The 11,359-nt window shown below is 42.9% G+C and overlaps 1 protein-coding gene across 2 annotated transcripts in view; it reads left to right on the forward strand.

Moving 5' to 3' along the window:
* LOC119785495 (CSC1-like protein 2) overlaps window positions 1–6,582 on the forward strand; it is a 29,898-nt gene extending 23,316 nt beyond the window's left edge. The window contains exons 18-24 of one of the 2 annotated variants that reach the window (XM_038288200.1): window positions 1–5; window positions 2,366–2,528; window positions 2,598–2,703; window positions 2,779–2,946; window positions 3,033–3,148; window positions 3,232–3,315; window positions 3,991–6,582. The exon at window positions 1–5 is cut by the window's left edge and continues 61 nt beyond it. In XM_038288200.1, coding sequence (XP_038144128.1) covers window positions 1–5; window positions 2,366–2,528; window positions 2,598–2,703; window positions 2,779–2,946; window positions 3,033–3,148; window positions 3,232–3,315; window positions 3,991–4,191 — 843 coding nt within the window. In that variant the 3' untranslated portion in view covers window positions 4,192–6,582. The remainder of the gene's footprint in view (window positions 6–2,365; window positions 2,529–2,597; window positions 2,704–2,778; window positions 2,947–3,032; window positions 3,149–3,231; window positions 3,316–3,990) is intronic. The other variant, XM_038288199.1, reaches the window with a different exon arrangement.
* The last annotated feature ends 4,777 nt before the right edge of the window (window positions 6,583–11,359 follow it).

Below are 11,359 nucleotides of genomic sequence, written 5' to 3' on the forward strand. Positions count from 1 at the left end.
TTCGAGTGAGTCTTCTATTCTGTCTCTACAATTGTGAAGCAAACAGAGTCCTGAGGAGACCAAGGACGCAGTGTTTTATAAGGCCGCATTTCCAAAAGCTTCTGTACCTCTAAATCTTATCGGGACGCTATTTAAAAGTTACTCCAGTATCTATATCCGGAGTCTGAAATTCAGACTCAAAAAATATTCAGATTTATTTTCAAAACAAGCTTTTATTTTGAAAGGACTGATCGATTTTGGGAAGTTGCAGCTGTCAGCCATGATGTTTTCTCAGGTGGAACAGGTTCTTTATCACTGGGGGTTAAACTCTGAGTGCCATTCAGAATTAATTATTTCCTTTAGGTCATGAGCACATCTATGGTGTTTTTATGAAATATTTTATTTTATTTAACATGTTTTCTTATCACCTCGTTATAAATTACCCATCTAAAGATTATAGATATATTTCATCTCCTACTGAAGCAGCAAATAAACAGATTGGCTGGTTCTCATTAGAGTTCCATTAGAGTGTCGGAGATCAAACCAAACATCTGACCTGAAGCTTCCTGTGAAGAAAAACAACCATCAGATGACTGTTGAAGGTTATGGCTTTAATTCAACACAACTTCAGGAGTCAAGCAAAGAATGATCTCATTCATTTATTTTATTTCAAAGTGTCTGAAAAGCTTTTGTGAAAAGCTCACAAGGTTGATAGTTTCTGATTAAATAGTTGATTATGAAAGTTATTTGATTATTTCTTGAAGCATAACAGAAAATGTTTCAACTTAGAATTATGGCGGGAAACTATAGAAGCCCGTTTCCGCCACTCTGTAAAAAAAAACCAAAAAAAAATTTCTCATTATATTGACTTACTATCTCATTTCAATGAGATGCAAACTTAATATGAGATAGTTTCTAATTATAATGAGATAGTTACTCAATATAATGAGATAGTTACTCAATATAATGAGATAGCAACTCAAGATAGTGAGTTAGCAACTCAAGATAGTGAGTTAGCAACTCAATATAGTGAGTTAGTAACTCAGTATAGTGAGTTAGTAACTCAATATAGTGAGATAGCAACTCAATATAGTGAGTTAGCAACTCAAGATAGTGAGTTAGCAAGTCAATATAGTGAGTTAGTAACTCAGTATAGTGAGTTAGTAACTCAAGATAGTGAGTTAGCAACTCAAGATAGTGAGTTAGCAAGTCAATATAGTGAGTTAGTAACTCAGTATAGTGAGATAGCAACTCAATATAGTGAGATAGCAACTCAATATAGTGAGATAGCAACTCAATATAGTGAGATAGCAACTCAATATAGTGAGATAGCAACTCAATATAGTGAGATAGCAACTCAAGATAGTGAGTTGGCAACTCAAGATAGTGAGTTGGCAACTCAAGATAGTGAGTTGGCAACTCAAGATAGTGAGATAGCAACTCAATATAGTGAGTTAGCAACTCAAGATAGTGAGATAGCAACTCAAGATAGTGAGATAGCAACTCAAGATAGTGAGATAGCAACTCAAGATAGTGAGTTGGCAACTCAAGATAGTGAGTTGGCAACTCAATATTAGTGAGTTGGCAACTCAATATTAGTGAGTTGGCAACTCAATATTAGTGAGTTGGCAACTCAATATTAGTGAGTTGGCAACTCAATATTAGTGAGTTGGCAACTCAATATTAGTGAGTTGGCAACTCAATATTAGTGAGTTGGCAACTCAATATTAGTGAGTTGGCAACTCAATATTAGTGAGTTGGCAACTCAATATTAGTGAGTTGGCAACTCAAGATAATGAGATAATTTTATTTTTTTATTTTTTTACAGAGTGGCGGAAACGGGCTTCCATAGAAAACTGTATTCGTGCCATATGTTGCAAAAAAACTGACAGGATGGTAAATCTAGCTAACAAGCTAACTTAGTTTACTTAGCTTAAAAAAACAATTGATTACAGAGAAAAGAGACAAGATTTGTATTTTATTTTTTCAAACAACGGAGCTATTAGCGGGCTATTTAGAGGTGGGAGCTAACGAACACATAAAAGCTCAATTAAAAGCCCATTTAGTCATTTTTAAGCATTTTGGTGTAAAGAATGGATAGGCCGCATTGTAAATGCATCAAAAGACAATCAAATATCATTTTAAACTGAAACAAATACCCCTACTTTACAGAACTTTTTGATCATTTTGATGACAATGAGAGTTTTTCACGGGGGAGTTGGCAGCAGTGGTTGTATTGGGGGATATATAAACTGTCTTGTTTTACAAACCTGCTCCCCACCTTTGCCCCAGAACACAAACGTATGCTAGAAAGAGGAAGACTGATCAAAACCATATTGTTGTTTCATCTTTCTGATCAGCCAATAAGAAATTGTTTTCTCTTGAGGTGTGTCTTCCTACCGGATAACGGAGCTTTCTTTGTCAACTATGTCATCGCCTCGGCCTTCATCGGGAACGCCATGGACCTGCTGAGGATTCCCGGTCTGCTCATGTACATGATCCGCCTCTGTCTGGCTCGCTCCGCCGCAGACCGCCGCAATGTGAAGAGGGTGAGACACTGTCGAACTTTAGTTCTTGGAAATATGCAGCTTTCTTCTAACTACTCTGTGCTGTTTCAGCATCAAGCCTACGAGTTCCAGTTCGGAGCTGCTTACGCCTGGATGATGAACGTCTTCACGGTGGTGATGGCCTACAGCATCACCTGCCCTATCATCGTCCCCTTCGGTAGGTACTCAGCACAGCACTGGTGTTGGAGGGTAGCGGCCCGAGCGAGTTCACTCAACTGTGTTCTTCCTCCAGGTCTTATGTACATGCTGCTGAAACACCTGGTGGACAGGTACAACATGTACTACGCCTACCTGCCCTCCAAGCTGGACAAGAAGATCCACTCTGCCGCAGTGACCCAGGTGGTGGCCGCACCCATCCTCTGCCTTTTCTGGCTGCTCTTCTTCTCCACTGTGCGCACAGGTAAGCAGCATCTCACCTATGCAGAGGTGATGTTGTGTTGAGGATTGGGTTCATGACAGTAATGTAACTGAACTCAACGCCACCAGGCTTCGAAACCCCCACCTCCATGTTCACTCTGGTGGTTCTGGTCGTCACCATCGTGGTCTGCCTTTCCCACGTCTGCTTCGGACACTTCAAGTACCTGAGCGCCCACAATTACAAGGTGAGGTTCTGGCCGGGGGGGTTGCGACTGGCTGCTGCCGATTGGTTGGTTGGGTCGTCTCACCGCCAGCGTTTCCGTTTCAGATCGACACGAAGGAGAGCGACGTGGATGCCGTGAAGAACGGACGACCCGCTCGCTCTTCGTCCTCTCCGACCACCAAGTCTCAGGTGAGTCAACTGGACCTCCAGGAAAGTCTGACAGCGAGCGTCTGATGGTGGCCGATTATAGAGTGAATTTTGTTCTACAAAAAATAGAATAAAAAATGCAATCCTGAAATGTAAGTTTGAAAACCAAAATAAGGTTTTGAGAGCATCTCATAGTATACTCTCTTCTTATCAAATTATTGACTAAATTCTTATTTTTTCATACATTTTTTTATTTAATTTCTCTTTTTTTTTATGAATTTCATTCTTTTGAAATTGTGTTTCACAGAACACATTCTCCTCACTTCAAGCCCAATTCAAACACTCTATTAATTACTAGAAATGTTGCTAACGTCCAGCAGACCAATAGAAATGCTCCTCTGTCCAGAGGAAAGCCCGCCCCCAGAAGTGAAGGGAATATGATCTGGAAAATGGAGGAAGGAAGGGATGCTCAGACAGAAGAAAAAATGAACTATAACCAAATTTACAATTCCGTTTACAAAACTTTTTTTTGATATTCTTACATTTTTAGATTCAAATTTTTATTTCTTGATTGCATTCTTTTTTAAACTTCCATTCCTTTGCAGCAATAATGGAGTCAAGTTTGGTTGTAGCTGTTCATAATGTTTTAGGTTTTGCACCGTCCTGTTCTGCTGTTAGAGGTTCTGCATTGACCTGTCTGTTTTTCTGCGTCTCCAGCAGCAGCAGGCGCCACAGCAGCAGATGTACATCGCCCAGGTGCTCCAGGATCCAAACTCGGATGAGCCGGGCGGCGCCAGCAGCGAGGAGGACCGAGGCTCGTCTCAGGACGAGGAAATGCTCAACGGAGGGAGCAGCATCAATGAGGCGGATTTCCAGTCGGGGGAGGACAGTCTGATCGCCAACGAGGTCCATCAGTAGCTGGAGGCGGAGCTAGAGGGAGGGGCGGAGCTAGCCCCGTCACAGCTACAACTAAAGCTAACTGGAGGTTTACCGTCCGCACTCAAACAGTAGTGTGGCTAGGTTAGCCCCGCCCCCTCTCGGCCTGAAGACTCGACCCTGACTTTGGACGCCGGATCGCCACCATCCAGCCCTCCGTAGGAAGTCACTGTACATACCCACAAAGCCAAAACTGTTGTTTGTATTCCGGGTGAGGGTGGGTTTAACTTGTGCCTGGCTGGCTCCCGTCTGTTCGCACACGTGTCTTGATCCCTGAAGGTTGTCAGGACTCAACCCTTTTGTTTCCTCGCCATCGTCCTGCCAACACCCCAGGACGACCGCTGGCCTCAGATCGTCCGCTCGCGTAGCCGTAGAAGCCTCTTTCCCGCAGAACCGTCTCTCCTTTCTTCAGTTTCAGAAACTGATCTTTGTTCTGCACTTCCTGGAAGTTTTAGCTCGTTTTTCTGTTGACCTGCCCGAGCTTCTCGCTGCATGTTGTTAGAAGTGATATCGCCGCCTAGAGGCCATATCGTTCATCACAGGGACAAATTCGCCACCCTGATTTCATCTGGATGTCGGCAGCTCGTCCATCTAGCTGCCCAATGGGTCTCTGTTCCTGAGCCGTGGATCCTTCCCCTCACCGATTAGTTTCTCCTGGACCACCCTAAGTTGTGTATAAGGGACGCTGGTGTCTTTGTAGCTTAGCCCTCCGACTCCTCCTAAGACTTTTCCAGCAGCAGCAGAGAACTCGGATGTCTGGAAACAGGGGATCGAACCTTGTCTGGTCCGTCGGGAAGCCTGAAGCTGTCTGGGCTCTCCAGGGAAATAATTTTCAGTCCGTTTATAGTGAGATGTGTGTATGTGTGTGTTTGTTTTTTCTCCAGAATTTGCCTCGTATGTTTCAGCACCGTCTCATTCATGGATCAGTGACTGGTCGGACAGGTGACATGTGCCGATCTGACCACCAGATGGCAGCAGCCGTATGTTGCAGTGCAGCTCTAGCTGCCCCCTGCTGGACGTTACTCCTCCAACATGAGAAGTTTTTTTTTCTGTTGATCCATTTCAGCTTAGGAGAGATGTCACCTTAGGTCCTAAAAGATTCTGTTCAAAGCGGACCCGATCGGTGTTGTCCACCCGCTTCCCTGTGGTCCAGTATCTTTTTCTGATGCTTTAACAGAATCAAACCTTCGACACTGGATCTTTCTGAATCAGTTTTTGACCAACTGGTGCTGCTGGTGAAAGCTAAACCCGGGTCAGAACTGAGTCTGGTCCGCTCCCGGGTTTTCCTTTCCGGGTCGAACCCAGAATCAGTCCATGCAGACAATGATGCCCATGTTGTTTCCCTGAGTTTGGTGTGAGATGAGCCGACGGCACCGCTGTCGGTTGCCTGGTAACAGGGAAGCTGTTCTTGGTGTTTGTTTCTCCTGAGTTCATGTTTACATTTGTTTTGTTTAGCTGTGTGTGTGTGTGTGTGTGTGTGTGTGTGTGTGTGTGTGTGTGTGTGTGTGTGTGTGTGTGTGTGTGTGTGTGTGTGTGTGTGTGTGTGTGTGTGTGTGTGTGTGTGTGTGTGTGTGTGTGTGTGTGTGTGTGTGTGTGTGTGTGTGTGTGTGTGTGTGTGTGTGTGTGTGTGTGTGGGGGACACCGAGCTGGACTATGAAAGCTGCAGCAGGTCCGACCCGGGCCTCTGCACGCTGGAGAACCCGCAGTGTTTGTGTCCGTTTTGTTGCGTGACCTCGGCCCTGATTGTACACACAGGAACCAGAACCCTCTGGAGGGTTTTTTCTTTTTGCAGCGGATCTGGATAAAAAATTTGAGGTTTCCTCGTTCAGCTCAGGACCTTCTGGTTCCGGCGTGTTGCATCGAAAGGTTTTAAACCGGAACGTCTCTGTTGGAGATGATCGGACGCAAACCGACCCGAGGGACGGGTCTGACCCGGACCGGGTTCTGAGCAGCTGAGCTGAACCTGGAGACGCGGTTAAAAGTCTGTGTGATATTTTTGTATCCTGCTGACTGAAGTATTTGATACCGAATCGTGTTAACGAAGCTGTGACGACTGGAAGGTTTTTAAATCCGACACTTTTTGATTTTCTTATTCGTTTGGGTTTTTTTGTTTTGTTTTTTTTAACACGTTGCCGAAGCGACTGAAATGTGAAGCTAAACTCAGCTGAGAGCTGCAAGGAAATGAAACCGTAAGATGATGATGGTGATGATGATGATGATGAACTGTGTAAATAGCCATGGGACTGCTCCGCTTCCTGTCAGGCGTTATTTATTGCTGTGACTATTTATTTTTACCGGTTCTCCGGATGTACAGTGAAACTTTTGTCCTATTTATGTTCAATCATCAATAAAGAAGCTGGCTCCCACCCCCCCGACCCTTCCGTCTGTGGGTCCGAACTACCTGCGGGATACTGCACCCCTCCATGAGCTATAGTTGCCATGGCGATCCCCTCTTTTTCTGTGGCTGAACAGTATTCCACTTAAAGAGCATCAGACAGGCTAAACAGAACCAGAACTTTTCAGAGTTGAAATCTGGGAAGGAGTGAGACTGGGCGTGTCTCTCTGAACGCTGAGCTCTGATTGGACAGAAGGGATGAACTTACTAAATGTCCTGTTAGTGACTCAGCAGTGAAAGACAAAACCAGTCCACCCCAAGGAGACCAAGAGGAACTTAGAAACAAACAGAAATATAAAGACAGTGGAAGGAAAAAAGATCAGATTTTAATTATTTTCATTTCTAGACCGCTATTATTATTTCAGTCCTTTTGTTTTTATCGGTCAAATGTACTTAAAACATAATCTGTTCATATGGGCCAGATAGATCAGCATAGATCAGAACCAGGAGGATTATCCGGGCTTTCTGAAGAACTTAACTGAAGTTTATTTGTATAGTGAAAATTCACAACATGTTATTTCTAGGCACCTTATAGTTCACCAGATCAGCCAGTCAAATTGATTCAAAGTTTCCTATTAAAGGAAAACCAGTTGATTGCATCGACTCATTGACTGGAAGGCAATCCCTCACACTAAGCATGCTTGTAGCAACAGTGGAGAGGAAAAACTCCCTTTTAACATTATTTTAGTTTCCAATATTTTATCTCTGGCCTCCAAAGCATTCGGCCATAAGAGATTCTTCAGGGGAGTAAATAGGATCTGAAGGTGCTGAGTTACCAGCTGTTTTTCACAGCGACCCAGTGATGCTGGAAGTTGATCCCAGCTTTGGAAGGGGAACATGTTGAAGCTCCAAACAGGTCTAGCATCATGAAGTGTCTGCTGCCGATTTACCACATGATGAGCCATGCAGAGAACCTTCTCCACCAGCAGAGGGCGCTGTGTTTTAACTCTGAGAAGAGAAAGGGGCAATGTAGGTACCAGATCTGCTCGGGTGGTCAGATCTGTTCTGGTCCTGCTCATGCCAGTGACGTTATGCTACATGATGTCAAACATAGCGGTTGCCCATTGCAACGATAACATCACGCAGCATCCGTTAGCGTGTCTACTGACCGATGAAGTTTTACCTGATCGATAACAAAACTGAAAAGAAATCTTTATGGTGAACAAAGTAACTGCAAGAGCATGGTATACACTACTTTTGAATTTGTATCAACAACCGTAAAAACGGTTGTTTTCTTTGTCTTAAATATCTACTAACGTCATTTTTAGGATGTTCCATTTTTCCTTCCCTGCCCTCGGGTCTTAATAAAAAGTAAAAACAGACAGAGACTTTTGTGTCACCTTGTTAAATGGCAGAGCTCAGTCTGTCTTAGAAGGCAGTACTTTCCTTCAAAACTGACAATGATTGTTTTCTACTTTTGGCTACTTTAGATCGCCAATGAAATGTAAAATAAAAGCAAATATAGGAAATTATATGTTGAAACTCCAATACAGGGTGAATACAGTTTGTCCGAGTGGACTTGCCATATGTTGACGTCATAAGAAGGGGCGGGGCCCCCATCAGATCTGGTACCTACAGCGGAATTCTTGTCCTTTTTTTTGCATTTGTTCTGTACTTCTATCAAAAAGGATAAATACATTTATTTTAAAAAAAATTACTGACTATTAAAGTTTAGAGCAGGCATCCCCAACCTCGGTCCTCGAGGGCCGCTGTCCTGCAGGTTTTAGAGGTTTCCCTGCTCTAGCACAGCTGATTATAATGATTGCAGTAGACTAAAAGCCTGTTAATGAGCTTTCAATTAAAATCAGCTGTGCTGGAGCAGGAAAACCTCTAAAACCTGCAGGACAGCGAGGACTGAGGTTAGGGATGCCTGCATTAGAGCATCTCCAAGCAGCTTAATGATCCTGTGCCAACAGCTGCACATTTTAAGAACTAAAGATCCATGGACTGTAGCCAACATCCCTGGCTGTGGCTGCAGGAGAAAAACTGACAACAAATCAAAGAGACGGATAATGGATTAAAGGTGAACTTCAAGCTCAAGGAACAACATTGATAGGAAAAGAATCCACAAAGCTTCTGGGATAATGTCCTATGGAAAGATTAGTCAAAAACTGACCTTTTAACACCAGCTTTATGTTTACAGGCAGGAAACTGAAACACATCAAGAAAATAAAATGTTTCCTACTGTTAAACATGGAGGAGGCTCTGTTATGCTCAGGGCGGCTTTGCTTCATCTGGCACAGTGCGTCTGAATCTCTGCAGGGTCCAATTAAATCTCCAGACTATCAGGGATTCTAGAGAGAGATGTGCTGCAGTTTGTTCTATTTGCATGTCCTGAGTCTTCAACAGCATAATGACCTAAAAACCACAGCTAGAAACAGCCAAGAACATCTGAGAGGAAAACATTAGACTGTTCTAAAGTGGCCTTTAGGAGCCCTGACCTAAATCCTATTGAGCATCTTTGGAAGGAGCTGAAACAGACTGGAATTGGCAGCCTTCAGACCTGAGAGACCTGGAGCAGTTTGCTGATGAGGAGAGGAGCAGAAGTCCTACTGACAGGAACTGATTGATTGCATTGATCGACTCTACAGGATGGGCAGACCCCCGCACACACCAGCTTTGCTTTTTTTACTCCATGTTTTGATCATTTTCATTTGTGTTTTGAGGCTAAACTAATGCCTTATGTCAGATTTAGAGCTCAGTTTCTCAATTTATTTATATGAGGGGAAAAAAGCTATTTAAACAAATATGGAGTCAATATGACTGTAGTTAATTTTATATAGGTTCCAGCACGATGGGTTTACAGGTAATAAAAAATTAGATGTGGCCAAGCTAAGAAGAGCAAAACAAATGAAAAAATAAAATTATAGGATAATTAATAACATATAGAATAACAGAAATAAAATTAAAGATTAAAATCTAAAGGAAATTTGTGGAGACAATGAGAACATAAGGAAATAGAAGGGAAGAGACAATGTTTCGATTCCGACTGGAGCTTATTGGACTTAATGGTACATTTATAATAAGGAAATGACTGGAAAAGTTAATATGATTGGGCGTTATGTATTATGGTATTACAAAGGATATCAGGATTAAAAATAATAGGTTACTTTAAAATATTTTTATGTTAATTAAAATTAAAAATTTATTTCAGAAAGACTCGAAAAGTAAAAGTTATGTGGATTTTTTTATTTATTTATTTCGGTTTGATATTGTCTGAGGATTTCAAATCCTCTCCAGTGGGGGGCAGTAAAACACCATTTAGCTATTAGCTAACCGCTATTAGGAAAGAAGAAGAAATCCTTCCTATGGTGTTAGGGTCCCTACGGACCCGTTTTGAGTTTTAGCATGCATAAAAGTACTTCATACATTTGTTTTTTGCGTTGAAACTTTTTGACTTTGTCAAGGACTTCCATTTAAACAAAGTAAAATCAAATTTAATTTTTTTACTAAATTATAAAGTGCTCTGGTGAAAAAACTGACTTTTGTGGTGTTCGGGTCATTTGTGACCCAGTTAAAATTTTTGATCTTAAAACAACAAAAAATGCCTAAAATGTAATCATGAACACACAATCAACCAACAGCCTCTTCTTCCAACCACTTGAGCTTCATTTAGGGCCTTTTGTCTTTGCCTTTTTGCGAGAACAAACAAAGGGAGACATGTCCAGGCTTGTCAAGCCATTTGAGTGTAGAGGTGGTGACTTGAAGAGTACACATCACCAATTCACAGAATGCAACAATAAGGAGAAGATTCACTGTAAATAAAGCTTTGGATCACATCTTTGCTGCAAATGAGGCAGAGGACACGCAGGATTTTAGCGATGGAGATGAGCAGGCCTCTGAGAACGGGCAACAATGTCGCTTTGGACCTTTCAGATGATCTCAAGAGTCCTCAGATTTGACAATCGATACACCAGAGCAAAATCTGACAAGCTTGCTCCCATCAGGGATGTTTGGGAGAGATGGATGCAACTCCTTCCACTGATGTTCAACCCAGGGCCAGAGGTGACAGTGGATGAACGTTTTCTCCCTTTTCGAGGAAAATGCCCGTTCCGGCAATACATGCCCAGCAAGCCAGGCAAATATGGCATAAAAATCTGGGCAGCCTGTGATGCTAAAACAAGCTATGCGTGGAACCTACAGATTTACACAGGAAAATCTGTAAGCGGCATCCTTGAAAAAAAACAAGGAAAACGGGTAGTCCTCGATTTGACTACTGGACTGCAGGGTCACAACATCACTTGTGACAATTTTTTTACATGCTATGACCTTGGACAAGAACTTCTCAGGAGGAAACTCACCATGGTGGGCACCATAAAAAAAAATAAACCTGAGCTGCCCGCTGAAATGTAGCTGGTGAAGGACAGGAGGAGTGGACAATCTGGACAAGCTGACTGCCACCTACACTTGCCAGCGAATGACCAGGAGATGGCCAATGGTTGTGTTTTACAACATCCTCAATGTGTCTGCATACAATGCATTTATGTTGTGGACCCATATTCACCAAGGGTGGAATTCAACCCAAAACACTAAGCGGAGAATGTTTCTTGACGAGCTCGGGAATTCCCTTGTCAAGCCGCACATTGAGCAACGGGAACGGGTGCCCCGAGACCCAGCTACTGCAGACTTGGTCAGACAGCTGCAGTGGTCACCAAATACGCCATCCACAGCAACAAGAAGAGTATCAGCATCACCTTCCCCCTCTGCAGCCAGCCCTGCCTCAAGCACTCCATCCACAGCCACAATGCCAGTGAG

This window comes from Cyprinodon tularosa, unplaced genomic scaffold (assembly GCF_016077235.1).
Source record: "Cyprinodon tularosa strain WSP-4 unplaced genomic scaffold, ASM1607723v1 ctg25, whole genome shotgun sequence".
Taxonomy (NCBI): domain Eukaryota; kingdom Metazoa; phylum Chordata; class Actinopteri; order Cyprinodontiformes; family Cyprinodontidae; genus Cyprinodon; species Cyprinodon tularosa.